The sequence below is a fragment of the Hemibagrus wyckioides genome, linkage group LG26 (assembly GCF_019097595.1).
Source record: "Hemibagrus wyckioides isolate EC202008001 linkage group LG26, SWU_Hwy_1.0, whole genome shotgun sequence".
Classification (NCBI taxonomy): Eukaryota; Metazoa; Chordata; class Actinopteri; order Siluriformes; family Bagridae; genus Hemibagrus; species Hemibagrus wyckioides.
This window is the reverse complement of record NC_080735.1, coordinates 17,716,417-17,743,916: the sequence shown is the minus strand read 5'-3', so window position 1 is coordinate 17,743,916 and position 27,500 is coordinate 17,716,417. Positions and strand designations below refer to the sequence as shown.

Sequence of the window (27,500 nt, the reverse complement as noted above, 5' to 3'; positions counted from 1 at the left end):
CACACTACTATAGAGGTGTACACACACACACACACTACTATAGAGGTGTACACACACACACACACTACTATAGAGGTGTACACACACACACACACACACTACTATAGAGGTGTACACACACACACACACACACACACACTACTATAGAGGTGTACACACACACACACTACTATAGAGGTGTACACACACACACACACTACTATAGAGGTGTACACACACTTTGCTCCACTGTAAAGCAGGATGGTCTAGCCGTATAGACATGTGTATGCAGTTGTTGTGTGTTCTCCTAACAATTTTCTAAAGTTGTATCCTCTGTGTGTGTGTGTGTGTGTGTGTGTGTGTGTGAGTTGAGTGTGTTATTATGTTCAGTCCTCTTCTCTAATTTCCTGTCTCCTTCTTCTCAGGACATCTCGGCTCAAGAGAGCAACATTCTCGGCTCCTTCTGTGACATGAACGTAAGCGATGTGTGTCTCTTGTGTTTTGTGTGTAAATGGATTAGCATCATGCTAACATCTTGACAGAGAGAGTAACAGTTAGCATCATGCTAACATCTTGAAAGAGAGAGTAACAGTTAGCATTATGCTAACATCTTGAAAGAGAGTGTAACAGTTAGCATCATGCTAACATCTTGAAAGAAAGAATATAGAGAAAAAGTAACAGTTAGCATCATGCTGACAGTTTCACAGCAGTTTTGAATGGATTACTTTGGTAAAACACGCTAATATTGGTAATAATTAATACTTTTCTATTAGCATTATGCTAACTTCTTCAAATTCGAAAGAATAACCCGTGTCACTAAGAATGATTACTCAAAAAGTTGCTTGCTAGCATTATGCTAACCTCTTGGTTGAAAACAATAGCATGTCAGTGTAAGTTAGCATTATGCTAACTGTTTGAGAACTGCTTCATCACTACATGTTTTAATTAAATTAAATTTTTATTTAATTTAATAATTTTTTTGAGTAATAAAAAAAGAGATGTGTGTATTCTGTGGTCCAGGAAGTTGCTGACCTCATGCTACAGCTCAGAGAGGAAGCTAAGGGTTTGTGTAAGTGTGAGAATGTGCTCTCTGTGGTCCTCTGGTCAGAAAGAGTTTTGGACCAACCAAAGAACTGCCTTTGTTCCGCTTTGGTGTGATGGCTATCAGCACTCGTGAGGGTGAAGGCTAGCGTGAGACGCGTAAAGCTACTGCGGCTTTTCAGACTGTTGCTCTGATTGGATACTGTGTCTGTAAAGGGGGCATTAAGAGTTGGATCTATGGTCTGCTAGGTTACAGGGGCAGTAATGTTTGGAGCTGTGGTCTGGTATGTTATGGGGCAGAAACGTTTGGAGCTGTGGTCTGGTATGTTATGGGACAGAAACGTTTGGAGCTGTGGTCTGGTATGTTATGGGACAGAAACGTTTGGAGCTGTGGTCTGGTATGTTATGGGACAGAAACGTTTGGAGCTGTGGTATGTTATGGGGCAGTAAGGTTTGGAGCTGTGGTATGTTATGGGGCAGTAAGGTTTGGAGCTGTGGTATGTTATGGGGCAGTAAGGTTTGGAGCTGTGGTCTGGTATGTTATGGGGCAGTAAGGTTTGGAGCTGTGGTCTGGTATGTTATGGGGCAGTAAGGTTTGGAGCTGTGGTATGTTATGGGGCAGTAAGGTTTGGAGCTGTGGTCTGGTATGTTATGGGGCAGAAACATTTGGAGCTGTGGTCTGATGTGTTATGGGGCAAGAAGTGCTGGAGCTGTGGTCTGCTAGGTTACAGGGGCAGTAAGGTTTGGAGCTGTGGTCTGATATGTTATGGGGCAAGAAGTGCCTGAGCTGTGGTCTATGTTATGGGGGAATTCTGAGCTGGAAATGTGGTCTGATATGGTATTGAGGCAATAAGTGCTGGAATTGTGGTCTGATATGGGGTATTAAGGGTTAGATCTATGGGCTGATATGGTTCAGGGGCAATAAGTGCTGAAACTGTGGACCATATTACAGGGCATTTTGGGCAGCAGGTTGGAGATCTTCGAGGTTGTACCACTACCTGACAGATCCTCGTCCACGGGCAGGTGGGGTTCATACACACCTCTGCCCAGTGATGGGGCAAACTCCTCCTGTAATCCCTCTCCTGTGTAAACTGTAGCGTTGTTCAGTTTGTTGTAGGTTTTGAAGTGAAGTATTTCACAGCCCATTAACACACATAATGAATATTTCAGAGCCTAATGGACTGCTTATGTAGTCGAGTAAAACCTGTTAGCGTGACGTCATCTGCTCTGTTCAATATTTTAATTCTTATTGGCCAGCTTTTGTTTGGCTCTTTTAAGTCCAGAAAATAAAAGTGTGTTTGTTGTAGGATGTGGAGGTTCCTCTGCACCTGCTACGCTACGTGTGTTTGTTCTGCGGGAAACACGGCCTGTCTCTGATGAAGGACTGCTTCGAGTCAGGGACACCTGAGACGCTGCCCTTCCCCATCGCACACGCCTTCATCACCATCGTCTCCAACGTAAGCGCACACACACACACACACGTATGTACCTTCATTGCTGGACATGAAGGCTAAACTTTTAAACCTGCTTTAAAACCGTGAAACAATATTTGGTTTAATAAAACAATAATTTTCCTTGGGTTGCAGATCAGGATATGGTTGCACATTCCAGCTGTGATGCAGCACATCATCCCCTTCCGCACTCACGTCATCAGGTGAGACACTCCACACGTTTCACTGCAAGATTCTCTGAATTTTTTCACTCTCAGTACAGGAGGTGTGGCCTCTGAGCCTTAGATGGATAGAATGAGGTGTGGCCTCTGAGCCTTAGATGGATAGAATGAGGTGTGGCCTCTGAGCCTTAGATGGATAGAATGAGGTGTGGCCTCTGAGCCTTAGATGGATAGAATGAGGTGTGGCCTCTGAGCTGTAATCCTAGTAAAGACTTGGCCTCTAAACCTATGTTATAGTGATGGAGGCGTGGCCTCTGAGCTTTGGTCTTGGAGAAGAAGGTGTGTTCTTTGAACTTTAGTTGTAGAGAAGCAGGTGTGGCCTCTGAGCTGTTTTCTTAGTGATGGCGTGGCCTCTGAGGGTTAGTTGTAATGAAGTTTGTGTGGCCTCTGTGCCTTAGTTGTAGAGAAGGAGACGTGGCCTCTGCATCTTTCCCAGAGAAGGAGACGTGGCCGCTCTTCATGTCAGTTGAAGGGAAAGAGACTTTGCCTCTCTCTCTGTTCCAAGGAAGGAGGTGTGTTGTCTGTATCTGTCCCAGGGAATGAGGCATGGTCTTTCGGCTCTGTCGTGGGGAAGGGGACATGGCCTTTGTCTCTGTCTCAGGAAATGAAGCGTGGTCTTTTGGCCCTGTCCTCGGGAAAGAGGCATGCCTTTTGTCTCAGGAATGGAGATGTGGCCTCTGTATCTGTCCCAGGGAAGGAGGAGTGGCCTTTATTTGTCCCAGGGAAGCAGGCGTGGCTTCTGTATATGTTCCAGGGAAGGAGACATGGCTTCTGTATCTGTCTCAGAGAAGCAGGAGTGGCCTCTGTATCTGTCCCAGGGAGGGAGGTGTGACCTTTCATCTCTGTCCCAGGGAAGGAGGCGTGGCCTTTCATCTCTGTCCCAGGGAAGGAGGCGTGGCCTTTCATCTCTGTCCCAGGGAAGGAGGCGTGGCCTTTCATCTCTGTTCCAGGGAAGGAGGCGTGGCCTTTCATCTCTGTCCCAGGGAAGGAGGCGTGGCCTTTCATCTCTGTCCCAGGGAAGGAGGCGTGGCCTTTCATCTCTGTCCCAGGGAAGGAGGCGTGGCCTTTCATCTCTGTCCCAGGGAAGGAGGCGTGGCCTTTCATCTCTGTCCCAGGGAAGGAGGCGTGGCCTTTCATCTCTGTCCCAGGGAAGGAGGCGTGGCCTATGTCACTGTCAATCCAGTCCCATAATTCTAATTCTTCTGTAATCTGTTAGCTGAATCAGATGATGGAAGTTTCTCTTTCTGCTGCCTCTCTGCTGGGTTGCTAGGAAGAGCATCCATCGCCATAGCAACAGTCACCGTGATTCTCCTCAGATTACCCTCAGGGAGCCAGACGGCTGGCGGGAAGTGCAGAGACGCTGGTCACGTGACTCAGGAAAAAGACACGGCAGCATTAGAGCAGCTCAGTGAAGAACAAATACATAAATGTCCTTCTCAAAACTCAGAAGTTTTTACTAATTTGTTTATTAACCCGAACATTTAGGGTGAAGTTGTGTAGTCATGATTTTGATGTGTGTGTGTGTGAGAAGTCCAGATCATTTTGTTCAGCTCATTATCATTCAGCCTTTTCCAGGGAATATACAATGAAGTTGTGCCTTTCTTTTCTTTTTTCTTTTAAACGTGTCTATTGTGTTGTATAACATGACAGCGGATGTAATTATGTGTGTGAGTCATACAGAGTTACCTGGCACTGTACGCCATCGTGAGCATTCTCTTCTGCGTCTCACTTTCACTCCGGCTCTCGCGCTTTACCCTCTTTCACTTTCTCTCTCTAATTTGGCTCTGTGTGTGTGTGCGTGCAGGTACCTGTGTAAGCTGTCGGATCAGGAGCTGCGGCAGAGCGCGGCGAGGAACATGGCTGACCTGATGTGGAGCACGGTGAAGGAGCCTCTGGACAGCGCGCTGTGCTTCGATAAGGAGAGCCTCGACCTCGCCTTTAAGTACTTCATGTCACCTACGCTCACCATGAGACTGGCTGGACTGAGCCAGATCACGGTGAGACTCTCACACACACACACACACACACACACACGCGCAAAAACCCTTATGTACCATAAGCCACTGAATCGTGTGTGATTAAAAGAAAGCAAGTTTAACCTCTGTATATATTTTTTATATATTTTTACAACAAACATTCTTATCCAGCTTCGTTAATAATGTCAGATTAAATGACTTAAAGTGGAAGGAGATGTTTGTGTTAATTGAAGAGAATTAAATAAACATTTCCTTACACTTTAATAATGAGAGTATTTAGTACAGAAGCAGACTCTAGTGCTGTTTTGCACCACAGGAAAGTCTTCAGGACATTTATTTTTTCCTTTCCCTCTGATATCATGATAATCTGTGATTCTCATTATATTATATTATTTATTTATTTATTTTTTGGGGGGTAAGGGGACCTGTTTAAAGCTGCTATGAAAGTGATGGCCCTGTTTTAAAGACCTCTATAGCGTTAAAAAGTGTCCACTCTAACCAGGTGATGTGTTTAATAATCGCTGGTGAATTACTGCAGTGTAGAAATGGCATGAATAGTGGGAGAGGGGGTATGAGTAGGTGTGTGTGAGGTTCTGGTGCGGTAAAGCCAGTGGTTCCGGCGTGGTAAAGCCTGTGGTTCCAGCGTGGTAAAGCCTGTGGTTCCGGCGTGGTAAAGCCTGTGGTTCCGGCGTGGTAAAGCCTGTGGTTCCGGCGTGGTAAAGCCTGTGGTTCCGGTCCGGTAAAGCCTGTGGTTCTGGTTCTTACACATCATGTCCTTGTTCTTCTCTCTGGTTTTGTTTCAGAATCAGTTGCACACTTTTAACGATGTCTGCAATAATGAGTCTCTGGTGTCGGACACGGAGACGTGAGTACACTTCACATTTTTTACGCTAAGTTTATGTGAAGGCATGTTTATAAATCTCATCAGCTGGTAAACGTGTGTGTGTGTGGCTCTTCCTCCAGGTCAATAGCGAAGGAGCTGGCCGACTGGCTCATCAACAACAACGTGATCGAACACATTTTTGGACCAAATTTGCACATTGAGGTTAGAGTCTCTCACTTCATTCCTGGATCTGTATTATCGTGTTCCAGTTTTATACACGAGAGTCACTCTGTGTGTGTGTGTGTGTGTGTGTGTGTGTGTGTGTGTATGTGTTGTAGATTATTAAACAGTGCCAAGTGATCCTGAACTTCCTGGCTGCAGAGGGCAGACTGAGCACGCAGCACGTCGACTGCATCTGGGCCGCTGCTCAGGTTTTACACACACACACACACAGTCATATCCATGCGGTTTACATATAGGCTACAGCTCAGGCTGCTACACACTATACACACTTCATACACTAGTCAGTCTCATGTATGAAGAGGGTAGATAGCACTTGTTAAGCAGGCGAGAGTCTCGGAGCTTCATGTGCCTGGGGGGACTTTCCAAACCCAGAGTTTATCTATTAGCCGGCCTTGAGGCAGTGACAGGATACCGGACACGGACAGGGTCTTCCTCACAGCCATCTGGTCAGTACATCACTGAATGAAGTGATTGATATTTGGTTTGAACTGGACTTTGTGTTTTCAGCTGAAGCACTGCAGCCGCTACATCCACGACCTGTTCCCTTCCCTCATCAAGAACCTGGACCCTGTGCCTCTCAGACACGTCCTCAACCTGGTATCTGGACTCCATCCCAGTGCACACACCGAACAGGTACACACACACACACACACGTTAGTGCTTAGATCTTAGTGCGAGAGTAAGAAGTTTTGCAGATGAGACTTGGCTGAGAATTAAAACACCTGCTCACTTTGTGTGTGTGTGTGTAGACCCTGTACTTGGCATCCATGTTGATCAAGGCGCTGTGGAACAACGCTCTGGCGGCCAAGGCACAGCTTTCCAAACAGAGCTCCTTCGCTTCTCTACTCAACACCAACCTGCCCATGGGCAACAAGAAAGGTAGAGTAAGTGTGTGTGTGTGCGAGTGTGTGTGTGAGAGGTGTGTGTGCGAGAGTGCGTGTCTAGTTTGTTTGTCTGATTGTCTGAGTTTGTGTGATGACCTCGTGCTCTGACTGGTATGGGAAGAAGCTAAATTCTGTTATTTGTGTATTAGATGAATATTTAGTGTGTGTGTGTGTGTGTGTTTCAGAACTTGATTTGATTTGTAATTCAGTGAGAAATGACTGTGTGTCTGATGCAGAGCTCTGAGGCAGCAGTGTAACAGCCGAGCAGCTGCTGTGATGCACACTATGCTGTGTGTGTGTGTGTATATATATATATATATATATATATATTTGTGGGAGTGTGTGTATGTGTGTATGTTAGAGGTGTGTGTGTGAGCAGCTGCTGTGATGCACATTATATTGTGTGTGTATAGATATATACACAGTAAATAGAGAGAGATGTATTGAGGTTAATGCTGTAGAGTGTGTAAGAGTTAAAGACTGCGGCTCTGCTAATCCTCTCCCAGGTTCCCCGGCCGCGAGCCCCGAGAGCAGCGACAACAGCGACACACATCACAGCGGAGCCAGCGACATGGAGATGGACGAGCCCATCATGGGCAGCGGGAAACGTGGCCAGCAGAGGCTCTCAGACACTGAGGTCACTCACTCACGCACTCCTACATTCACATACTCACACTTACACTCTCTCTCCGACACACACACACACTCTCTCACTCTCACACTCTCACACACTCGCACTTTCACACTCACATACTCTCTCACACACTCACATACACATACTCACACTTACACTCTCTCTCTGACACACACACACACACACTCTCTCTCTCACACACACACACTCACATACACATACTCACACTTACACTCTCTCTCTGACACACACACACACACTCTCTCTCTCTCTCTCACACACACACACTCGCTCTCTCACACTCACCACACACACTCTTGCACACAACAAACACACACTCTCACACTCAGACACAACACACACTCTGACACACATTCTCACACACCACACCTACTCTCTCACACACACTCTGAACACGTTAAATACGCTGTAGTTTGACTTGTCCTCTTGTTCTGGTTCCTTATTTCATCTTCAGTCTTCATGTTTTTCTGGATTTGTTTTTGTTTTGTTTACACTTCTGGATGTTTGGTCATTTATTGTCATTCTTGGGGTCACTTTGTCCGTGCAGGAGTCGATGCAGGGCAGCTCGGACGAGACGGCAAACAGCGGCGAGGAGGGGAGCAGTGGCCCGGGGAGCAGCAGCGGACGCAGCGAAGCCTCCAGCAACGAGGCCGAGTCGAGCCGAGCCAGCCAGTCGGCAGGCAGCCCTGGCAGCGAGCTCCACTCCGATATCGCTGACAGTGAAGCCTTGAAGGAGGACGAGGAGGAGGAAGACGATGAAGATGACGAGGAAGACGATGATGAGGATGACGAAGAGGACAGGCCGGCGCCGGTTTCTGAGCACAGCCCACAGAAGGACACGCGAGATTCACGAGACGCCCTGACGTCAGAAGTCCGTAAACGGAAGGCCGGCGAGGCTCTGGGAGACGTCCAGGGCCCTCCGGAAAGACCCGGAATGTCTGGAGCAGTGGTGTCAGGTTCTAGTCTTCAGAAACCCAAAACCTTGTCCTTCTCCTCCGAAGCCACGTCTGCCATGGTGACCTCGTCGTCCTCTTCCTCCTTGAGAATCCTGGACACTTGCTCCTCTTCCTCAGCGTGTTTAGAAGGATCCTCAGAAGAACGGATCGATCCCGCTTCCCTTTCTCAATCCCAGAATTCTCAGCAACAGCAGGGGATGGGGCCCGAGATGGGCTCGTCGCACGGGACGCCGATAACCCAGGAGCCTCCCTGCTTAACCCGTGCCACCGACTTCCTGTCTGAAGCCATGGGTAATGAACTGTTCAACTGCAGGCGCTTCATCAACCCTCAGCATCACCACCACCATCACCACCACCACCATCATCACGAAGGGTAAGTCCAGGACAGCTCGGTTAGCGCGTGTCAACCCTTTAACCCTCGGCTGATTTTCTGGTCTTCTTCTCTGTCCAGGCACATGGTCGAGGACATGCTGAGTGCGGACGACGTGAGTTGCAGCAGTTCGCAGGTCAGTGCCAAGTCAGAGAAGAACATGGCGGACTTCGATGGCGAGGAGTCCGGCTGCGAGGAGGAGCTGGTCCAGATCAACTCTCACGCCGAGCTCAGCTCACACCTCCAGCAGCACCTGCCCAACCTGGCCTCTATTTACCACGAGCACCTGGTGCAAGGTACGCTCCCGGGTCTGCCTGCACACACTCTATAGTATTTTTAACACACACATACACACACACATACACACACACACACACACACACAGGATGTGTTGATGCTCCTCAGGTCCTGCTGTTCATAAACACCAGTATTCGGGCCACGCGGTGACGGACATCAACCTGGACAACGTGTGTAAGAAAGGAAACACACTCCTGTGGGACCTGGTGCAGGACGAGGACGCGGTGAGACTCTGGGGCTGAGACTAGGAGGGCAAATGGAGAGGGGTATTGTGGGGGTGGGGGTAAATGATTTAAAAGGATAGTCTGTTAACTAATATGGCTAACGGTGAGGGAAATGCAGAAGTATGTTGTCTCCCATAAAAGAAATCACATCATTCTGGTTTGTTTGTTTGTTTGTTTTTGTTTGTTTGTTTGTTTTTTAATGCCGCATCATCAGATCCACCTGTCGGAGGGTTTGATAAACGAGGCAGAGAAGCTGCTGTGTTCTCTCGTGTGCTGGTTCACCGATCGGCAAATCCGCATGCGCTTCATCGAGGGATGTTTGGAGAACCTCGCACACCACAGGTGAGAAAGGCTAACTTGCTAACAGAAAGCTAGCTGTTCTAGTCAGAAAAGGCTAATTTGCTAACAGTAGTGTAACAGTAATGTAGCCATTTCAGTCAGAAAATTAGCTTAGCTATTTTAGTCAGAAAAGGCTAACTTCGTGACTGAAAACTAGCTGTTTTAGTCAGAAAAGGCTAACTTTGTGACAGAAAATTAGCTTAGCTATTTTAGTCAGAAAAGGCTAACTTTGTGACAGAAAATTAGCTATTTCAGTCAGAAAAGGCTAACTTTGTGACAGAAAATTAGCTTAGCTATTTTAGTCAGAAAAGGCTAACTTTGTGACAGAAAATTAGCTATTTTAGTCAGAAAAGGCTAACTGTGACTGAAAACTAGCTTTTTAGTCAGAAAAGGCAAACTTCATGACAGAAAACTAGCTTTTTAGTCAGAAAAGGCAAACTTTGTGACAAAATTAGCTTAGCTATTTTATTCAGAAAAGGCTAACTGTGACTGAAAACTAGCTGTTTTAGTCAGAAAAGGCTAACTTTGTGACAGAAAATTAGCTTAGCTATTTTATTAAGAAAAGGCTAACTTTGTGACTGAAAACTAGCTGTTTTAGTCAAAAAAGACTAATTTTGTGACTGAAAACTAGCTGTTTTAGTCAGAAAAGGCTAACTTTGTGACAGAAAATTAGCTTAGCTATTTTAGTCAGAAAAGTCTAACGTTGTGACAGAAAACTAGCTGTTTTAGTCAAAAAAGACTAATTTTGTGACTGAAAACTAGCTGTTTTAGTCAGAAAAGGCTAACTTTGTGACAGAAAATTTTAGTCAGAAAAGTCTAACGTTGTGACAAAATTAGCTTAGCTATTTTATTCAGAAAAGGCTAACTTTGTGACTGAAAACTAGCTGTTTTAGTCAGAAAAGGCTAACTTTGTGACAGAAAATTAGCTTAGCTATTTTATTCAGAAAAGGCTAACTTTGTGACTGAAAACTAGCTGTTTTAGTCAGAAAAGGCTAACTTTGTGACAGAAAATTAGCTTAGCTATTTTATTAAGAAAAGGCTAACTTTGTGACTGAAAACTAGCTGTTTTAGTCAGAAAAGGCTAACTTTGTGACAGAAAATTAGCTTAGCTATTTTATTAAGAAAAGGCTAACTTTGTGACTGAAAACTAGCTGTTTTAGTCAGAAAAGGCTAACTTTGTGACAGAAAATTAGCTTAGCTATTTTATTAAGAAAAGGCTAACTTTGTGACTGAAAATTAGCTTAGCTATTTTAGTCAGAAAAGTCTAACGTTGTGACAGAAAACTAGCTGTTTTAGTCAAAAAAGACTAATTTTGTGACTGAAAACTAGCTGTTTTAGTCAGAAAAGGCTAACTTTGTGACAGAAAATTTTAGTCAGAAAAGTCTAACGTTGTGACAAAATTAGCTTAGCTATTTTATTCAGAAAAGGCTAACTTTGTGACTGAAAACTAGCTGTTTTAGTCAGAAAAGGCTAACTTTGTGACAGAAAATTAGCTTAGCTATTTTATTCAGAAAAGGCTAACTTTGTGACTGAAAACTAGCTGTTTTAGTCAGAAAAGGCTAACTTTGTGACAGAAAATTAGCTTAGCTATTTTATTAAGAAAAGGCTAACTTTGTGACTGAAAACTAGCTGTTTTAGTCAGAAAAGGCTAACTTTGTGACAGAAAATTAGCTTAGCTATTTTATTAAGAAAAGGCTAACTTTGTGACTGAAAACTAGCTGTTTTAGTCAGAAAAGGCTAACTTTGTGACAGAAAATTAGCTTAGCTATTTTAGTCAGAAAAGGCTAACTTTGTGACAGAAATTTTGCTTAGCTATTTTAGTCAGAAAAGGCTAACTTTGTGACAGAAAATTAGCTTAGCTATTTTAGTCAGAAAAGGCTAACTTTGTGACAGAAAATTAGCTTAGCTATTTTAGTCAGAAAAGGCTAACTTCATGACTGAAAACTAGCTGTTTTAGTCAGAAAAGGCTAACTTTGTGACAGAAAATTAGCTTAGCTATTTTAGTCAGAAAAGGCTAACTTCATGACTGAAAACTAGCTGTTTTAGTCAGAAAAGGCTAACTTTGTGACAGAAAATTAGCTTAGCTATTTTAGTCAGAAAAGGCTAACTTCATGACTGAAAACTAGCTGTTTTAGTCAGAAAAGGCTAACTTCATGACTGAAAACTAGCTGTTTTAGTCAGAAAAGGCTAACTTCATGACTGAAAACTAGCTGTTTTAGTCAGAAAAGGCTACCTTGCTGTTAGCAGCTGTTCTGGTGAGAGTTGTGTACTGTATAATCAGTAGGATTAGCATGTGTAGTGTAGAACAGTTCCTGATTCTGTGTGGTTTGTGTTGTCTCAGGTCCGTGGTTGTGTCTCTTCGTCTGTTACCGAAGTTGTTTGGAACGTTCCAGCAGTTTGGCTCCAGCTACGACACTCACTGGATCACGATGTAAGTGAAGCTTTCCCAGTTATTTTCTCTTTCTTACTGGAGTGAAAATACATGACTGTAAACTGTGGTGTGATGAAGATGAGGAAGAGGAAGGTCTTCTCTGTGTGTTGCAGGTGGGCTGAGAAGGAACTCTTCATGATGAAGCTCTTCTTCGAGGACCTGCTGCACTACATCCAGGAAGTACGGGAACAGCGGCACAAGTTCTCCCTGTGAGTACCACAGCGTCGGTACCGAGGAAGACCTCGTGTAGTCAGGTGCACGTGTTTGCGTGGTGACCGGAAGAGATGGACATCCCAGTGTCCCATTGTCTGAAAAAGTGTGTCTGTGTGTGTGTGTGTGTGTTGCAGGTACAGCCACAGTGCAGAGGTACAGGTGCGTCTGCAGTTCCTCACCTGTGTGTTCTCCACACTCGGCTCTCCAGATCATTTCAGTGAGTCTCTCTCTCTCTGTCTGTCTGTCTCTCTCCCTCCCTCCCTCTGTTTATCTGTCTGTCTCTTTCTGTCTCTCTCTCTCCCTCTCTCCCTCCCTCTGTCTGTGTCTCTCTCTCTCTCTCTCTCTCTCTCTCTCTCTCTCTCTCTCTCTCTGTCTCTCTCTCTCTCTCTCTCTCTCTCTCTCTGTCTCTCTCTCTCTCTCTGTCTCTCTCTCCCTCCCTCTGTTTATCTGTCTGTCTCTTTCTGTCTGTCTCTCTCTCTCTCTCCCTCCCTCTGTCTGTCTCTCTCTCTCTCTCTCTCTCTCTCTCTCTATCTTTTTATCTCTCTCTCTCTCTCTCTCTCTCTCTCTCTGATTCATACACACTCACCTCAGCGTCACACACACTCACCCTGTGTTTACGTTAGGTGAAATACAGACTGAGCGAAATAACAGAAATATCATAGAATTCTCTAAGCGGTCATTTCTGTGAGACATAAATTTATACATAGACATTTATTTATAAATAAATAAATACAGCAGCAGGTTGACAAATTCCTCAACCTCTCTCTGTCTCACTCTCTCTTCCTCATTCATGCACAGAAAATCCACCGTTCTCACATGAGACTGAATCCAAAATGCCACCTTAATTGTGTGTGTGTGTGTGTGTGTGTCAGGGTTGAGTCTAGAGCAGGTGGACATCCTGTGGCACTGTCTGGTGGAGGATTCGGAGTGTTACGATGACGCTCTGCACTGGTTCCTCAACCAGGTGCGCAGTAAAGACCAGCATGCGATGGGCATGGAGACCTACAAACACCTCTTCCTGGAGAAGGTGAGATCTCTCGCTTCATCACCACGACACCATACGACGTCAGTTCTCATTCACGGGGAAAAGGGGAAAAAAGGAAATTTTTTGTTTACTCAGACTGCTGATTTTTCTGGAATAGAAGCTGATTTATTTATAAACCTGACCAAAACACATCCCTTTATCCTCCTCTGCCTGTAGCTGTTGGTCTTATTTAACTCTGTTTATGGACGAACTCGACTGATGGAACTTCTCCTCTGTGGCTTGGAATTTTCAGTTCAGGGAGAATTCCGAGTTTCGACTAGCTCCGCTTTCCAAAACGCTGCAGTTTACTCCTACAATAATCACCAAAAAGTGGAAATGTTTCATCACGTTCTAAGGCTTTTTATTAACTTTACTCACATTATTCGTATTTTTCGTCCATTTACATGTTAGAGAATTTTGTCGTTTTTTTTTAATTATCTAAGAAAACCAAAAAAAATATAATCTATCACAAAAAAACAGTTCATTAGTTTAAAAAAAACAAAACAAATAAATATACAAATAAATAAAAATACAATAAATAAATATAAAAAATAATAAACGAATAGAAGAATAAATAAATATAAAATAAAATATATAAATAAATAAAAAATATATAAAAAATAACATTTTTCTCACTGTTAGACATAAAGAGCTTAAAAACAAACACAAAATTGTAATTAACATTTTAATTAATATTCATTAATTTATTTGATCTTTAAATAATCAATTAGTAATTTAATAATTAATTTGTCTTTTTTTTCCTCACAAAAATGAACCACAAAAAAATTAATTAAATCTCTTAAACCATCTCAATATATCGTGTGTGTGTGTGTTTATTAGATGCCACAGTTGAAGCCAGAGACGATCAGCATGACGGGGCTGAACCTCTTTCAGCACCTCTGTAACTTGGCGCGTCTCGCCACCAGCGCTTATGACAGCAACTCCAACTGCGAGGTACACACACACACACACACACAGTCGTACACTCGCACAGTCACACAATTGCATAGTCACTCACTCAAACGCAGTCGCACACTCACTCACACATTCATACACTCGCACATTCACACACTTACTCACTCACATAGTCACACAATTGCACAGTCACTCACACACTCACTGACACACTCCCCTAACACACACTCCTGCACCGTAACACTCCCACTGACAGTATCAGGACGTGTTGCATGATTAAAGCTGTGGAACAGCTTCAAAGTTCAGGTAATGGGTTTCTTGTGTAAATGTGTTTACTGTAAAATAAATAATGTGTTATTGCTGTTCTTTCTCCTCTTCTGCTAGTTGTGTGGTATGGATCAGTTATGGGGCATCGCTCTCAGAGCTCAGTCTGCAGACATCAGCCGAGCCGCCATCCAGTACATCAACTCCTACTATATCAACGGTTTGTTAGAACACACACACACACACACACACACACACACACACTGGTAGTATCAGCACATGCACACAGCACTCAGAACACACACCTTCCATCTTATTATTTTTCAGAGCACAATTTGAATTTGTGGTTATAAAGTGTGTGTGTGTGTGTGTGTGTGGCAGGTAAGACAGGTCTGGAGAAGGAGCAAGAGTTCATCAGTAAGTGTATGGAGAGTCTGATGATGGCGTCGGCCAACCTGGAGAAAGACCCGCACTCCAGTCTGACCATCATTGAGAGAGGTCTGCTCATGCTCAAGACACACCTGGAGGCCTTCAGACGCAGGTATGTGTATGCACACACACGTGCACACACACTCACACAGTCACACACTTGCGCACACTCACACGCTCCCCTAACACACACACACACTGAATTAGTTCTGTGTGACGTCCCCTTGTAAATAATTCTGAAGTGTAATCTATGGATTTAACTTGATTTCAGTTGGTGTGTGTGTGTGTGTGTGTGTGTGTGTGTGTGTGTGTGTGTAGGTTTGCGTACCATCTTCGACAGTGGCAGATTGAAGGTGCCGGGATCAGCAGCCACCTCAAAGCTCTTAGCGACAAACAGTCCCTGCCTCTGCGCATCGTCTGTCAACCCGCCGGCCTGCCAGACAAGGTGGACACACACACACACACACATCTGTTCTGATGAGCCCAAGTCTACATAATTAACATAGAAACAAGCTTCACTTCAGGAGACGATTTTATTAGTAGATTTATAACTGTGTGTGTGCGCGTGTGTGTGTAGATGACGATAGAGATGTACCCGAGTGATCAGGTAGCTGATCTGAGAGCCGAGGTTACTCACTGGTACGAGAACCTGCAGAAGGATCAGATCAGCCAGCAGGCCCAACTACAGGAGTTCAACCAGAACACAAGACAGCAGGAGTTTCCAGGTACACACACACACACACGGACACAGACACGGACACAGGTAAGAATAATAAAAAATATTACGTGACTGACCTGTGTCTGGAATTTCGTCGGGATTTACCTCAGTGGTGTGTGTCAGACTTTATGGCTCTGCCTTCACCTTGTGTGTGACCTTACTCTGTGTGTGTGTGTGTGTGTTTAGGTGGTCTAATGGGTCCAGTGCGAATGATTTCATCAGGTCACGAACTGACCACAGACTATGATGAGAAAACACTACATGAGCTTGGCTTTAAGGACATGCAGGTAAACACACACACACACACACACACACACACACACTCTACCCTGTCTGAACCATTTCAACATGCCACATATCTCTCTCTCCCTCCCTCACTCTCACTCCCCCCCCCCTCTCTCACTCTCTCTCTCCCCCTCCCTCCCTCACTCTCTCCCCCTATCTCTCTCCCTCACCCCCCCTCTCTCTCCCTCACCCCCCCCTCTCTCACTCTCTCTCCCTCCCTCACTCTCTCCCCCTCTCTCTCTCCCTCACCCCCCCTCACCCTCACTCTCTCTCTCCCCCTCTCTCTCTCCCTCACTCCCCCCCATACTCTCTACTCTCTCCATCTCTCTGCCCCCCCTCTTTATCTCTCTCTCTCTCTCTCTCTCTCTCTCAGATGGTCTTTGTGTCTCTGGGTGCTCCTCGGAGGGAGAGGAAAGGTGAAGGTGTCCAGCTCCCAGCCTCCTGCTTGCCTCCTCCTCAGAAGGAACACATCCCCATGCTGCTGCTCCTGCAGGAGCCTCATCTCACCACACTGTTCGACCTGCTGGAGATGCTCGCCTGCTTCAAAGCTCCTGGACCTGAGCGTTCCGAGCGCTCGCAGCACACCACTCAAGTAACGCAAACACACACACACAATCTCTCTATGTAAAGTATATCGTGTGTCAAATAATAACTATTTTCTAATACTTGTGTGTGTTCTGTCTCTCCCTGGTGTGTAGAGTGTACGCTGTGAGGATCTGCACCTGCATGCGGAGAATCTCTCTCGGCGTGTGTGGGAGCTGCTCATGCTCCTGCCCACGTGTCCCAACATGCTCCAGGCCTTTCAGAACATCTCCGATGACACGGTCAGTCACCAGTGACCTGTTCTGCGGTTACGTCAGATGCTTTGTTTTAAGATGCTATGATAACTGAGAGAGGTTTGTGTGTGTGTGTGTGTGTGTGTGTGTGTGTGTGTGTGTTTCAGGGTTCTGATGGCCTTTGCTGGAAGGATTTGTTGAGGATAAAGTCAGCTCATAAGCTGTTGTATGCTCTGGAAATCATTGAAGCTCTGGGAAAACCCAACCGCAGAATACACAGAGAGTCAACGGTACACACACACACACACACACACACACACACACACACAGACACTCACTATTATTTCCATATTCTAACGTGTGTGCGTGTGTTACAGGGTAGTTACAGTGACCTGTACCCAGATTCGGATGACTCGAGTGAGGACCAGATCGAAAACAGCAAAAACTCATGGAGCTGCAAGGTCTCTCTCTCTCTCTCTCTCTCTCACACACACACACACACACACACACACACACACAGACTTTTAAATTGTGTGTGTTTTCTCTACATCTTTGTAGTTTGTGGCGTCTGGAGGACTTCAGCTGCTGCTGGAGATTTTCAACTCTGCAATCCTCGAGCCCAAGGAGCAAGAGTCATGGACAGTGGTGAGACACTCTCACACACACACACTCTCTCTCACACACACACACACACACACACACACTAAAACAAGCAGCAGATTTGCAGTGTTTACTGTGTTTTTTGTTTTGAAATTCCCAGAATATTTTTGAAAGTCATGAGTATTGCAGATTTTGATTTTTCTCTCTCTCTGTATCTCTCTCTCGCTCTCTCTCTCTCAGTGGTTATTGGACTGCTTGGCATGTCTGCTGAAGCTGATCTGTCAGTTTGCGGTGGACCCTGCTGACCTGGACCTGGCCTACCATGACGTCTTCGCGTGGTCCGGCCTCACAGATACGCAGCGCAAGAGGGCGTGGCCTGGGAAGTCTCGCAAGAGCACCGGGGAGCACGGGAAAGGTCTGCACATACCGCGGCTTACCGAGGTACGACACCGTGATAACGGCTGAATCATTTTATGACGTCACAGACCACAACTCTTACAATTGTGTGTGTGTGTGTGTGTGTGTTTAGGTGTTCCTCAGTCTTGTCCAAGGTACCAACATGATCCAGCGACTCATCAACGTGGCCTACACCTACGACAACCTGGCACACAGGTATAAAACACACACACACACACACTGAGGGGAAGTGTGCTTTCACATACCTGCTTAAATCAGTAAATGTTTGCACATTAACGCCCACAAACTGACATCCTTTCCTGTTCCTGTTTCTCAGAGTGTTGAAAGCGCAGTCAGACCACCGCTCTCGTCATGAAGGTGAGAACTCTCAAGATGGCAGCTAGTAAAACCCCTGCATCTTGTTCTCTCTGTTATAGTTTTTCCCTCCTTTATTGAATAATTAATTGCTTGATTAATTCCTTCGTTAAAGTGTTGCATCATGACCTGTATTTGCATATCAAATCTGATTGGCTGCTGGCTCATGTTTAATAAAACTGACAGTCAGATTTTTAACAGAAACCAAGTTACGAAATGAGTACTGTGTGTATGTGTGTGTTTAGTTACACACTATTCGATGTGGTTGTTGGTGAGTTGGGCACACTGCTGCTCCATGGTGAAGTCCAGCCTCGCCGACAGTGACCATCTACATGACTGGCTGAAAAAACTCACCCTGCTCATCCCAGAGGTACAACACTCATGAGAGGTGGGGAGGGGTGGGGTGGTTAGAGAGAGAGAGGGAGGGAGGCAGGGAGGGAGAGAGAGAGAGAGAGGGACATATTGGGGGTGGGCTGGTGGAAGACGGACAGATGAGGGAGAGAGAAATGGACATATGAGGGAGGGAGGCAGGGAGAGAGGGACATATTGGGGGTGGGATGGTGGAAGGCAGAGAGATGAGGGAGAGAGAGATGTACATATGAGGGAGGGAGAGAGATGGAGATAGATAAACACAAAGAGAGGGGTAGAGGGAGACAGAGAGGGAGACAAGGAGAGGCAGATTAAGAAGTGAGTTGGGAGACAAGGAGATAAAGTGAGAGAAAGAGAGAGACTTAAATACAGAGACATATAAATTAGGATGTAATGTTCAAACCACTCTATATTTATCTCCACTGTGTCTCACTCAGATAGAGACTGTGTTTCTGCACTCGTAACCCCCACCCCCACCCCCTCTGTGTCCCCAGACGGCAGTTCGTCATGAGGCGTGTAATGGACTGTATAAACTCTCTCTGTCTGGACTGGAGGGAGGAGAGTCCATTAACAGATCCTTTCTGCTGCTGGCTGCTTCAACGCTGCTTAAATTCCTACCGGATGCACAGGCTCTCAAACCACTCCGAGTGAGACACACACACACAACACACAACACACTATGACTTAAAGCTTAACTCAATGACCACTGGTGGCACAGTATGTAGTGTTGATGGCTGTGTGTGTGTGTGTGTGTGTGTGTGTGTGTGTGTGTGTGTGTGTGTGTGTACGTTAGGTGGAGGAGTATGAAGAGGAAGCAGTATTGCGCTCTGGCTGTAAGGAATATTTTTGGCTGCTGTGCAAGCTCATCGATAACATCCACGTTAAAGACGCTAGTCAGACCACTCTGCTGGACCTGGACGCTCTGGCCCGTCACCTCGCGGACTGCATACGCAGGTATTTTTCACATGATGTCCGTTTTTTTCCGTTCCACTTTTTTTTTAAACCCCAGCCTTAACACCGCTCGTCCTCTCGTTCCCTCTTCCCCCCTCAGCCGTGAGATTCTGGATCAGCAGGACGGGGTCGCCGAGGATGACGGTTTGACCGGGCTGCTGCGTTTAGCCACCAGCGTGCTGAAGCACAAGCCTGCGTTCAAGTTTTCACGTGAGGGTCAGGAGTTCCTGCGTGATGTCCATGACGTGCTCTTCCTGCTGCCCAGCCTCACCGATCGCCTGCAGCCCAAATGTAAGAGCCACGCTGCCCGCGCCGCCGCCTATGACCTGCTCACTGAGATGCTCAAGGGCTCTGTGGAGAACTACAGACTGCTGCACAACTGGGTCATGGCTCAGCACATGCAGGGTAACACACACACACACACACACACACACACACACCTTTGCCTTGTTACACTAATATGGTCCCTTGTGTTCTTACCCCAATAAGGCCTTTCACCTTGTTACCCCACCAAGGTCTTGTGTTGTTACCCGAATAAGGTCCCTTGTATTAGTTCCCCAGTAAGGTCCTACAGCTCATCACCCCAATAAAAGTCCTTCACCTTATTACCACACCAACGTTTCTTGCCTCATTACCCCACTAAGGTCTTTACCCCAAGGTGCCTTGCATTGTTATCCCACCTAGGTCTCTCATGTCATCCTGCCCCTAGGTACCCTCATACCTCACCTTTGATGAAGGGCCACTCTGCCTCGTAGTTCCCTTCCAGTTCTACCCTCAGTAATGCCCCAGATGGTTCTCCCTCACCTTCCTCACCACAGCTGGTATTAAGGTTTTTTTTAATCATTTCTCTTCACAGCTTCTCACGCTCCGTATAAATGGGACTACTGGCCTCACGACGATGTCCGAGCCGAGTGTCGCTTTGTGGGTTTGACCAATCTGGGTGCTACGTGTTACCTGGCATCGACCATCCAGCAGCTGTACATGATCCCTGAGGCCAGGCAGGCCGTCTTCACAGCCAAGGTGAGCGCTCACTCATCATCATCATCATCATCATCATATCATTATAATACCTGATAGAAGCAGAAAGATTCACACTTCCTTCCTCTGCCTGCTCTGTGGTCAGTATTCAGAGGAGATGAAGCATAAGACCACACTACTGGAGCTGCAGAAGATGTTCACCTATCTCATGGTAAAGCCGTCAGAGATCCCTCTCTTGTCTTGTCTTGTCGGTGTTGCGTCACAGATTTTACAAGTCACGCTTTTTGTTTTGTAGGAGAGTGAGAGGAAGGCGTATAACCCCCGACCTTTCTGTAAAACCTACACCATGGACAAGCAGCCTCTGAACACCGGAGAGCAGAAGGACATGACCGAGTTCTTCACAGACCTCATCACCAAGATCGAGGAGATGTCTCCTGACCTGGTCAGTGTGTGTGTGTGTATGTGTGTGTGAGACGTTTGGCTAGTTTTAGCCATACTTATGCTAACACGTGATTTGTGTGAGCTCTTTGTTTTCTCTCCCGTAGAAAAATACGGTCAAGACTCTGTTCGGAGGCGTTATTACCAACAACGTGGTCTCGCTGGTCAGTAAACACTGAACTCGCTTTATTATTAATAAAAATTAAGAAAATAATAATAATAACAACAAATATCATTGTGGAAAATCTCGATTAATTTTTTTAAGCAAATAAAATCAGAAGGCTGAATCACAACTTATTTTTATGATTATTAGTTGATTTTATTTTTTATATATATATGAGGTCCAACATAATAGTTCTGTACAGTATTTAGTGCATTTTTAACTTTCATGTAGTATTGAAACGTGTGTGTGTTTGTGTGTGTGTGTGTGTGTAGGACTGTGATCATGTGAGTCAGACGGCGGAGGAGTTCTACACGGTCAGGTGTCAGGTGGCCGACATGAAGAACATCTACGTGAGTGACTCCTACATACACACTGTTCTACACGAAGCTTCATCACTTCTGATACGTGTGTGTGTGTGTGTGTGTGTGTGTGTGTGTGTGTAGGAGTCTCTGGATGAGGTGACTATTAAAGACACACTGGAAGGAGACAACATGTACACATGCTCACAGTGTGGGAAGAAAGTCCGCGCTGAGAAACGGTGCGTCTCTCTCTCTCTCTCTCTCTCTCTCTCTCTTTCTGTCTCTCTCTTTCTCTCTCTCTCTCTCTCTCTCTCTCTCTCTCTCTTTCTGTCTCTCTCTCTCTCTCTCTCTCTCTTTCTGTCTCTCTCTCTCTCTCTCTCTCTCTCTCTTTCTGTCTCTCTCTCTCTCTCTCTTTCTGTCTCTCTCTCTCTTTCTGTCTCTCTCTCTCTCTCTCTTTCTGTCTCTCTCTCTCTCTCTCTCTTTCTCTCTCTCTCTCTCTCTCTCTCTTTCTGTCTCTCTCTTTCTGTCTCTCTCTCCCTCTCTCTCTGTTTGTCTCTGTCTCTCTCTTTCTGTCTCTCTCTTTCTGTCTCCCTCTTTCTGTCTCTCTCTCTCTCTCTCTCTCTCTCTCTCTCTCTCTCTCCTTCTCTCTCTCTCTCTCAATATTTATAAATATATCTGTTTATTTATTATTGTTATTGTTTTATCCACAGGGCGTGTTTTAAGAAGCTGCCGCGGATCCTGAGCTTCAACACCATGCGCTACACCTTCAACATGGTGACGATGATGAAGGAGAAGGTGAACACACACTTCTCCTTCCCGCTTCGCCTCGATATGACACCCTACACAGAGGACTTCCTCATGGCCAAGGGTGACAGGAAGGAGGGTAGGCTTCACTCACTCGCTCACCCTTCACTCCGCCCTTCACTCGCTCACCCTTCACTCCGCCCTTCACTCGCTCGCCCTTCACTCCGCCCTTCACTCGCTCACCCTTCACTCCGCCCTTCACTCGCTCACCCTTCACTCCGCCCTTCACTCGCTCGCCCTTCACTCCGCCCTTCACTCGCTCCGCCCTTCACTCGCTCCGCCCTTCACTCGCTCCGCCCTTCGCTCTGCCCTTCACTCGCTCCGCCCTTCACTCTGCCCTTCACTCGCTCACCCTTCGCTCCGCCCTTCACTCTGCCCTTCACTCGCTCACCCTTCGCTCCGCCCTTCACTCACTCGCCCTTCACTCGCTCACCCTTCACTCGCTCGCCCTTCACTCCGCCCTTCACTCGCTCGCCCTTCACTCCGCCCTTCACTCGCTCCGCCCTTCACTCGCTCCGCCCTTCACTCGCTCCGCCCTTCGCTCTGCCCTTCACTCGCTCCGCCCTTCACTCTGCCCTTCACTCGCTCACCCTTCGCTCCGCCCTTCACTCTGCCCTTCACTCGCTCACCCTTCGCTCCGCCCTTCACTCACTCGCCCTTCACTCGCTCACCCTTCACTCGCTCGCCCTTCGCTCGCCCTTCACTCCGCCCTTCACTCGCTCGCCCTTCACTCCGCCCTTCACTCGCTCGCCCTTCACTCCGCCCTTCACTCGCTCGCCCTTCACTCTGCCCTTCACTCGCTCGCCCTTCACTCCGCCCTTCACTCGCTCGCCCTTCGCTCCGCCCTTCACTCGCTTGCCCTTCGCTCTGCCCTTCGCTCACTCGCCCTTCACTCCGCCCTTCGCTGACTCGCCCTTCACTCCGCCCTTCGCTCACTCGCCCTTCACTCCGCCCTTCGCTCACTCGCCCTTCACTCGGCCCTTCGCTCACTCGCCCTTCACTCCGCCCTTTGCTTGCCCTTCACTCACTCGCCCTTTTTTTGTATTATTTATTTAAATAGTGTTTGTCCGTTTCTGTTTACCTTTCACATTGTTGAACGTTAATGAGAACATCAAGTTGGTTCTTGTGTTCACGTGCACTATAGCAGCTGTACCACTATTCATGTGTCTCTCGTGAAGACGAAAATAAACCACAGAGTTTTCATTGTCAGAAAAACTTACTGACCTCTGACACTGGAGACAGAATTTCTCATCATATCAACAATTAAATTTTTTTTTAAAAAATTCTGTTTATCCAGAGCGTCCCTGTGCGAGTTGTTGCTATGGAAACGATCTGAGCTGCTGAAATATCCGTATCATGTTCCCAGTGTTCGGTCGGGATTAAGACCTCTCTTGTCTCGTCCCACGTCAGGTTTCCGTGACGATGGCGAAGGGAAGGAGGTGGAGAGTTATGAGTACGACCTCATCGGCGTGACGGTGCACACGGGCACGGCGGACGGCGGTCATTACTACAGCTTCATCCGGGACATCGTTAACCCCCACGCCTACCGCAACAACAAGTGGTGAGGGAGAGCGAGACTCACAGGAATAACGTGGACTTCATTAATGCTGTCATTTTATTTTTTATTTTTTATTAAATCTCAGGTACCTGTTTAACGATGCCGAGGTCAAGCCCTTCGATTCGGCTCAGCTGGCATCCGAGTGTTTCGGAGGAGAAATGACGGTAAACTCCAGCTGACTTTTTTGTTTGTTTCCTCCTTTGATGTTCATCCAGATGTTTAACTTTTTTTTTCTTTTTCCCCTTTACAGACGAAGACGTACGACTCGGTTACAGACAAGTTCATGGACTTTTCTTTTGAAAAGGTGAGTCCACGTCTTTTTATCGTACGTTCCATGTCACATGCGTTTGACGCGATCACTTTTATTCATGACGATTTCATACAGCGGAGTGCAAACGTTTCTACACCCTCGGTCCAGTGCGTTGGCTTTCAACTTATTTATTTCACGTTCAGAAAAAAGGGAATGCTGCAGTTTTATTGCATTTCTGTCTTAATTTATTATTTTCTCTTGGATGTCGATTTTATGCATATGAAATGAAGTGATCTTTTAGGCAAAAAAAAAAAAAGTTGCTTCTTATTTTTGTCTTTATTCTTTCGTATTAATTAATTATTTAGTTAATACAAAATGATTATTTATGTTTGTTTATCTAATAATTAATTAGATAATTAATTAATTGATTAATACAAAATATTTATTTATCTAATAATTAATTAATTACTACAAATTATTTATTTATTTATTTGTCAATTTGTTTATCTAGTGCTTAATTACTTAATTAACTTATGTATTTATTTATTAGAATACTTTTGATTGTTTCGGTACATACTTCAGTTCAGGACTTTCTAACAAAGTCTGCATGGATTATTATTGTCGCTTATTTATTTATTTTTATTTTACGGCATGGAATTATAAAACCCTCTTCTCTCAGACGCATAGTGCCTACATGTTGTTCTATAAGCGTGTGGAACCGGAGGAGGAGAACGGGAAGGACTTCAGCTTCGATGTTTCTCCTGACCTGCTGGAGGTACACACACACACACACACACACACACACACACAAATCACTGACTACATGTTTGGAAGCTGTTTCATATTTGCTGTGTGTGTGTGTGTTACAGTGGATCTGGCATGACAACATGCAGTTTCTCCAGGACAAGAACATCTTCGAGCACACCTACTTCGGGTGAGTTCTACATTAAGCACAAGAGCATTAGAGTATAACGTGAGGAAAGAACCAGAAAGAACCATGATGCAGAGCCATGTTTAGGTCAGACTTGTATCTTCTCGCGCTGAGCTCTAGAGACTCGTATCTTCTCGCGCTGAGCTCTAGAGACTCGTATCTTCTCGCGCTGAGCTCTACAGACTCGTATCTTCTCGCGCTGAGCTCTTATATGGTCTTGCTTAAAAAAAAAACAGCATAGGTTTCTTCTGGATTCTTAAAAATCTCACCGTGTCAAGTTTACACCTGAACTGCTCAACTTTTTCTTTTTTTTCCTCTCTTTTTTGATATTTTGTACCTTGCGATTCTTTTCATTGGATTTGAACGCTTTACCATTTTTAAAAAAAGGCCTATTTTTGAGCCTCTTGCTTGAAAAAGACGTCCTCCATTTAAAATGAGTGTATCTCAGAAACTACAAGGTGTGTTTGAATAGTTCTGGCACCGAAATAAAGCTAACACATGCCAGATTGCTTCAGAAGTGTTAGAATAAGTGTGTGTGTGTGTGTGTGTGTATCAGGCATAACATTATTACAGGTGAAGTGAATAAGACTGATGATCTCATCATGGCACCTGTTAGTGGGTGGGATATATTAGGCAGCAAGTCAACATTTTGTCCTCAGAGTTGATGTTAGAAGCAGGAAAAATGGACAAGTGTAAGGATTTGACAAAGGGAACAAATTGTGATGGCTAGACCACTGGCTCAGAGCATCTCCAACACTGCAGCTCTTGTGGGATGTTCCTGGTCTGCAGTGGTCAGTATCTATCAAAAGTGGTCCAAGGATGGAACAGTGGTGAACCGGCGACAGGGTCATGGGTGGTCAAGGCTCATTGATGCACGCAGGGAGCGAAGGCTGGCCCGTGTGATCCGATCCAACAGACGAGCTACTGTTGCTCACATTGCTGAAGAAGTTAATGCTGGTTCTGATAGAAAGGTGTCAGAATACACAGTACATCACAGTTTGTTGAGTATGGGGATGCACTATAGGAAGAAAGCAAGCTGGCGGAGACAGTGTCCTGCTTTGGTCAGTGTTCTGCTGGGAATCCTTGGGTCCTGCCATCCGTGTGGATGTTACCACCTACTTAAGCATTGTTCCAGACCATGTACACCCTTTCATGGAAACGGTATTCCCTGATGGCTGTGGTCTCTTTCAGCAGGATAATGCTCCGTGCCACAAAGCAGAAATGGTTCAGGAATGGTTTGATGAGTTTGAGGTGTTGACCAGGCCTCCAAATTCCCCACATCTCAGTCCATCCGATCATCTGTGGGATGTGCTGGACAAACAAGTCCGATCCATGGAGGCTCCACCTCGCAACTTACAGGACTTAAAAGATCTGCTGCTAACATCTTGGTGTCAGATCCCACAGCACACCTTCAGGGATCTAGTGGAGTCCATGCCTCGATGGGTAAGGGCTGTTTTAGCAGCAAATGGGGGACGGACACAATATTAGGCAGGTGGTCATAATGTTATGCCTGATTGGTCTATATATATTTTATACATTTAGGTGGACCCTCCAGTGTGCACTCCTGTGCTGTCTGAGGTTCCTCAAGGGGTATTTGAAATATTCCGGTACCAAAATATAAACCGTGAGATTACTCCAGAAGTGCCGCTACATGAGAGCACGTTTCTGTTGCACAAAAAAGCCACGCCCCTACATCACACACTGATGCATACGACTCGATTAAACTCAAACCCAGGAGATGTGTAGAAAACCGGACATTAACGTCACTACATCAGGGCGAATCTCACTGGACATCATGACCGCTTAAGAATCGTTATGTCCAGGCCGGAGGAATGCCAGCCAATCAGAAGTGGACTTTTTTAATTATTTTATTTTCCGTCACTCTGGTTGAAATGTCTGTGTTTGTGCTCAGGTTCATGTGGCAGTTGTGTAGCAGCATTCCCAGCACTTTACCTGACCCCAAAGCTGTCTCACTCATGACCGCCAAGGTAAACACACACACACACACACACACACACACACACTGTTAATGAGCCGAATCAGGATTTTAAACCCGAGTCTGGAGTCCCACGCCTCATTTGAATAATAACGTTCCTTAAATGGCCTTTAATGAGATTTCGAGTTTGTTTTTCTTCGTTCTGAGTTAATTAACTTCATTAAACTTTCCCACTTGGTTCTCTCCGTCTCAGCTCAGCACGTCCTTCGTCCTGGAGACGTTCATCCACTCCAAGGAGAAGGTGATCGGTTCATCCTATCGTTCTTTTCTCTCTCTCCTTTTTCCTGTCCTGATGTACACTGAAGGTTGTTTTCCTCTCTGGTTTTCTCTCCATCAGCCCACCATGCTGCAGTGGATCGAGCTCCTGACCAAACAGTTTAATAACAGCCAGGCAGCGTGTGAGGTATTTCCATCCAATATATACATATAACATCTGTTCACTCTAATCACACATCTCACCTGGGGTTTTATCTGTCTACCATGTCTCTGTCTGTCTGTCTGTCTATCTGTCTACCATGTCTCTCTGTCTGTCTGTCTGTCTGTCTGTCTATCTGTCTACCATGTCTCTGTCTGTCTGTCTATCATGTCTATCTGTCTACCATGTCTCTGTCTATCTGTCTACCATGTCTCTCTGTCTGTCTGTCTGTCTGTCTGTCTATCTGTCTACCATGTCTCTGTCTGTCTGTCTATCATGTCTATCTGTCTACCATGTCTCTGTCTGTCTGTCTACCATGTCTCTCTGTCTGTCTGTCTGTCTATCATGTCTATCTGTCTACCATGTCTCTGTCTGTCTGTCTGTCTATCATGTCTATCTGTCTACCATGTCTCTCTGTCTGTCTGTCTGTCTCATGTCTATCTGTCTACCATGTCTCTCTGTC

At 45.7% G+C, this 27,500-nt stretch overlaps 1 protein-coding gene across 1 annotated transcript in view; it reads left to right on the top strand.

The window, feature by feature from the left end:
- usp34 (ubiquitin specific peptidase 34) overlaps positions 1-27,500 on the top strand; it is an 86,062-nt gene that overhangs the window by 30,561 nt on the left and 28,001 nt on the right. The window contains exons 4-54 of the mRNA XM_058380175.1: positions 405-455; positions 2,328-2,477; positions 2,607-2,674; positions 4,497-4,689; positions 5,472-5,533; positions 5,632-5,713; positions 5,830-5,922; positions 6,242-6,367; positions 6,484-6,613; positions 7,125-7,255; positions 7,821-8,602; positions 8,681-8,895; positions 9,005-9,120; positions 9,335-9,462; positions 11,801-11,890; positions 12,004-12,099; positions 12,238-12,320; positions 12,976-13,130; positions 13,968-14,081; positions 14,427-14,526; positions 14,688-14,847; positions 15,054-15,180; positions 15,313-15,460; positions 15,640-15,740; positions 16,112-16,330; positions 16,437-16,562; positions 16,682-16,804; positions 16,892-16,975; positions 17,073-17,159; positions 17,355-17,555; positions 17,644-17,726; positions 17,848-17,888; positions 18,131-18,255; positions 18,749-18,901; positions 19,048-19,208; positions 19,306-19,610; positions 20,062-20,225; positions 20,329-20,394; positions 20,479-20,625; positions 20,729-20,785; positions 21,057-21,134; positions 21,228-21,322; positions 21,794-21,966; positions 23,298-23,448; positions 23,531-23,609; positions 23,696-23,749; positions 24,375-24,470; positions 24,565-24,629; positions 26,539-26,614; positions 26,816-26,863; positions 26,960-27,025. Of these exons, the coding sequence (XP_058236158.1) occupies positions 405-455; positions 2,328-2,477; positions 2,607-2,674; positions 4,497-4,689; positions 5,472-5,533; positions 5,632-5,713; positions 5,830-5,922; positions 6,242-6,367; positions 6,484-6,613; positions 7,125-7,255; positions 7,821-8,602; positions 8,681-8,895; positions 9,005-9,120; positions 9,335-9,462; positions 11,801-11,890; positions 12,004-12,099; positions 12,238-12,320; positions 12,976-13,130; positions 13,968-14,081; positions 14,427-14,526; positions 14,688-14,847; positions 15,054-15,180; positions 15,313-15,460; positions 15,640-15,740; positions 16,112-16,330; positions 16,437-16,562; positions 16,682-16,804; positions 16,892-16,975; positions 17,073-17,159; positions 17,355-17,555; positions 17,644-17,726; positions 17,848-17,888; positions 18,131-18,255; positions 18,749-18,901; positions 19,048-19,208; positions 19,306-19,610; positions 20,062-20,225; positions 20,329-20,394; positions 20,479-20,625; positions 20,729-20,785; positions 21,057-21,134; positions 21,228-21,322; positions 21,794-21,966; positions 23,298-23,448; positions 23,531-23,609; positions 23,696-23,749; positions 24,375-24,470; positions 24,565-24,629; positions 26,539-26,614; positions 26,816-26,863; positions 26,960-27,025 (6,624 nt within the window). The remainder of the gene's footprint in view (positions 1-404; positions 456-2,327; positions 2,478-2,606; positions 2,675-4,496; positions 4,690-5,471; positions 5,534-5,631; positions 5,714-5,829; positions 5,923-6,241; positions 6,368-6,483; positions 6,614-7,124; positions 7,256-7,820; positions 8,603-8,680; positions 8,896-9,004; positions 9,121-9,334; positions 9,463-11,800; positions 11,891-12,003; positions 12,100-12,237; positions 12,321-12,975; positions 13,131-13,967; positions 14,082-14,426; positions 14,527-14,687; positions 14,848-15,053; positions 15,181-15,312; positions 15,461-15,639; positions 15,741-16,111; positions 16,331-16,436; positions 16,563-16,681; positions 16,805-16,891; positions 16,976-17,072; positions 17,160-17,354; positions 17,556-17,643; positions 17,727-17,847; positions 17,889-18,130; positions 18,256-18,748; positions 18,902-19,047; positions 19,209-19,305; positions 19,611-20,061; positions 20,226-20,328; positions 20,395-20,478; positions 20,626-20,728; positions 20,786-21,056; positions 21,135-21,227; positions 21,323-21,793; positions 21,967-23,297; positions 23,449-23,530; positions 23,610-23,695; positions 23,750-24,374; positions 24,471-24,564; positions 24,630-26,538; positions 26,615-26,815; positions 26,864-26,959; positions 27,026-27,500) is intronic.